Here is a 1,784-nt window from a genome sequence, read left to right as displayed (position 1 = left end):
AAGCAGTCTAGGTCATTGGATTTACATGATTTGATGGCCGAGATTAATTGGATCTGCCTCTTTGGATCTTTTTATATTGGTATAGATACAACATTGTTACCAAAACGTAAGACTTTTTTGGTTTTGCATAGGGCATAAAAAACATCTTACATAATTCTTATGGAGGGAGTACATTATTTTCAGAATTTCATAGCCGTGATGCATACAACGTCGGTACTTTGTAAAATCAAGGGGCCCGATAAATCTCGAACGTCCGGATTTAAGCATGTCATCCCGAACATTTTTTCATGGCAAGTTTAGTTGACCCGAGGTGGCAAATTTAATTGTTAAAACATGACAACTTTGTTCCAGTTCGGGTTTTTTTCCAGAAAATTGTCATGTTTGTGAACCTCGCGTGAACTAAAGTTGTGATGAAAAACGTTCGGATTGCCATGCTTTAAAATTCAAACGTTCGGAATTTATCATTCTCAAAAATCAATCATCAATATGCTGCATATATTCCAAAAACAAAATCCACTACGTGCCTTTTAGAACACGTTTGTGGCAGAGATGGACGCGGAAACAATATTTACCATGGTTCACAAACATGCAACGCGCATTAATTCCAATTTTGTTAACGCCGAAACCAAAAGTAATTGGTACTCGTAGGAGCCTCCGCGATCCGAGCCCAAACCCACGCGGTTGAGAGAGCCCTATATCGACCAGAGCCCAAAACCCCACATCGCAACACACGGAAACGCACGCCGCACGGAACCCACCTAGCTCAATCGATCACCATGGGTCAAGCTGTCTCCGCCGCTTCTTCCCCCTTCCGCCGCAAATCGCAGCCGCCGCCGGTTCCTCGGGCCACCGCCCCTCCAGCAGCAAAGGACCACGACACGGAGCTCGTCCGCATCTTCCGCCGCTACGACACCGACGGGGACGGCCGCATCTCGGCCGCGGAGATACGCGAGATTTGGGGCTGCACGGACGCGGAGGCGCAGGAGATGGTCGCCCAGGCGGACAGCGACGGGGACGGGTTGATCAGCATCGAGGAACTCGGGGCGCTGCTGAAGGGCGGGGGCTCGGAGGACTTGCCGGCGGCGTTCGCGTTGTTTGACGAGAACGGCGACGGGGTGATCACCCCCGATGAGCTGCGCCGAGCGTTTCTCCAGCCGCTGCTCGGCCGGGAGAAGCACACGATTGAGGAGTGCTCCAGGATGATCGCGGCGGTTGACCAAGACGGCGACGGCGTCCTCTCCTTCGACGAGTTCAAGGCCATGATGGCGCCCAAGAGCGCGTGATCCGTTCGCGCTGTGATCTGTCTATGCTTCTCCTTCGTTCATCGATGCTTGTAGTTACCGGCAAGTGTAAAGTGGGACCAGTTTTTTACGTTACAAGTTGTAATGGGATTAGTTAGTTTCTGGGCAGAACTTGAGAGGATGATCCGGGAATTTAATTCCACCAAATGTTTCGATGTGATTTTCCTATGCAAACTCACCTAGATATTCATATTGATCAATCTTGATCCAAGGAAGTTATCTTGTACGATCGATCGCATTAGGAAGATATGAATCTCATAAGAGAGGCGTTAGCGCCGACACATATTTTCTTTCTGATTTTCTCGAATGTGAAGCAGTGGTATGTTAGAATGTATATCCTTTTATAGGTCTATACGTGTATGGCACTTGCGTTAGCACAAGGAGTTTTAGGCTTCTAGCTCCGGGGTGCAATCACACAATATGTACATGTTCGAGTGCTTCTAAATATTCATGGCAAAAGAAGTTTTTTCTACGTGAACTTTG

At 48.2% G+C, this 1,784-nt stretch overlaps 1 protein-coding gene across 1 annotated transcript; it reads left to right on the top strand.

Annotated features, from left to right (window-relative positions):
* Positions 1-626: 626 nt before the first annotated feature.
* Positions 627-1,516, top strand: LOC109755612 (probable calcium-binding protein CML20). Its single transcript, XM_020314510.3, has one exon. The coding sequence runs from the start codon at positions 777-779 to the stop codon at positions 1,281-1,283; it is 507 nt and encodes a 168-aa protein (XP_020170099.1). The 5' UTR covers positions 627-776; the 3' UTR covers positions 1,284-1,516.
* Positions 1,517-1,784: the final 268 nt, after the last annotated feature.

Source organism: Aegilops tauschii, chromosome 6 (genome assembly GCF_002575655.3).
Source record: "Aegilops tauschii subsp. strangulata cultivar AL8/78 chromosome 6, Aet v6.0, whole genome shotgun sequence".
Taxonomy (NCBI): domain Eukaryota; kingdom Viridiplantae; phylum Streptophyta; class Magnoliopsida; order Poales; family Poaceae; genus Aegilops; species Aegilops tauschii.
This window is presented reverse-complemented; position numbering and strand designations above follow the sequence as displayed.

Excerpts from the sequence above, each read along its gene's own strand:
- LOC109755612 (XM_020314510.3), top strand. The coding sequence starts at position 777 with ATGGGTCAAGCTGTCTCCGCCGCTTCTTCCCCCTTCCGCCGCAAATCG.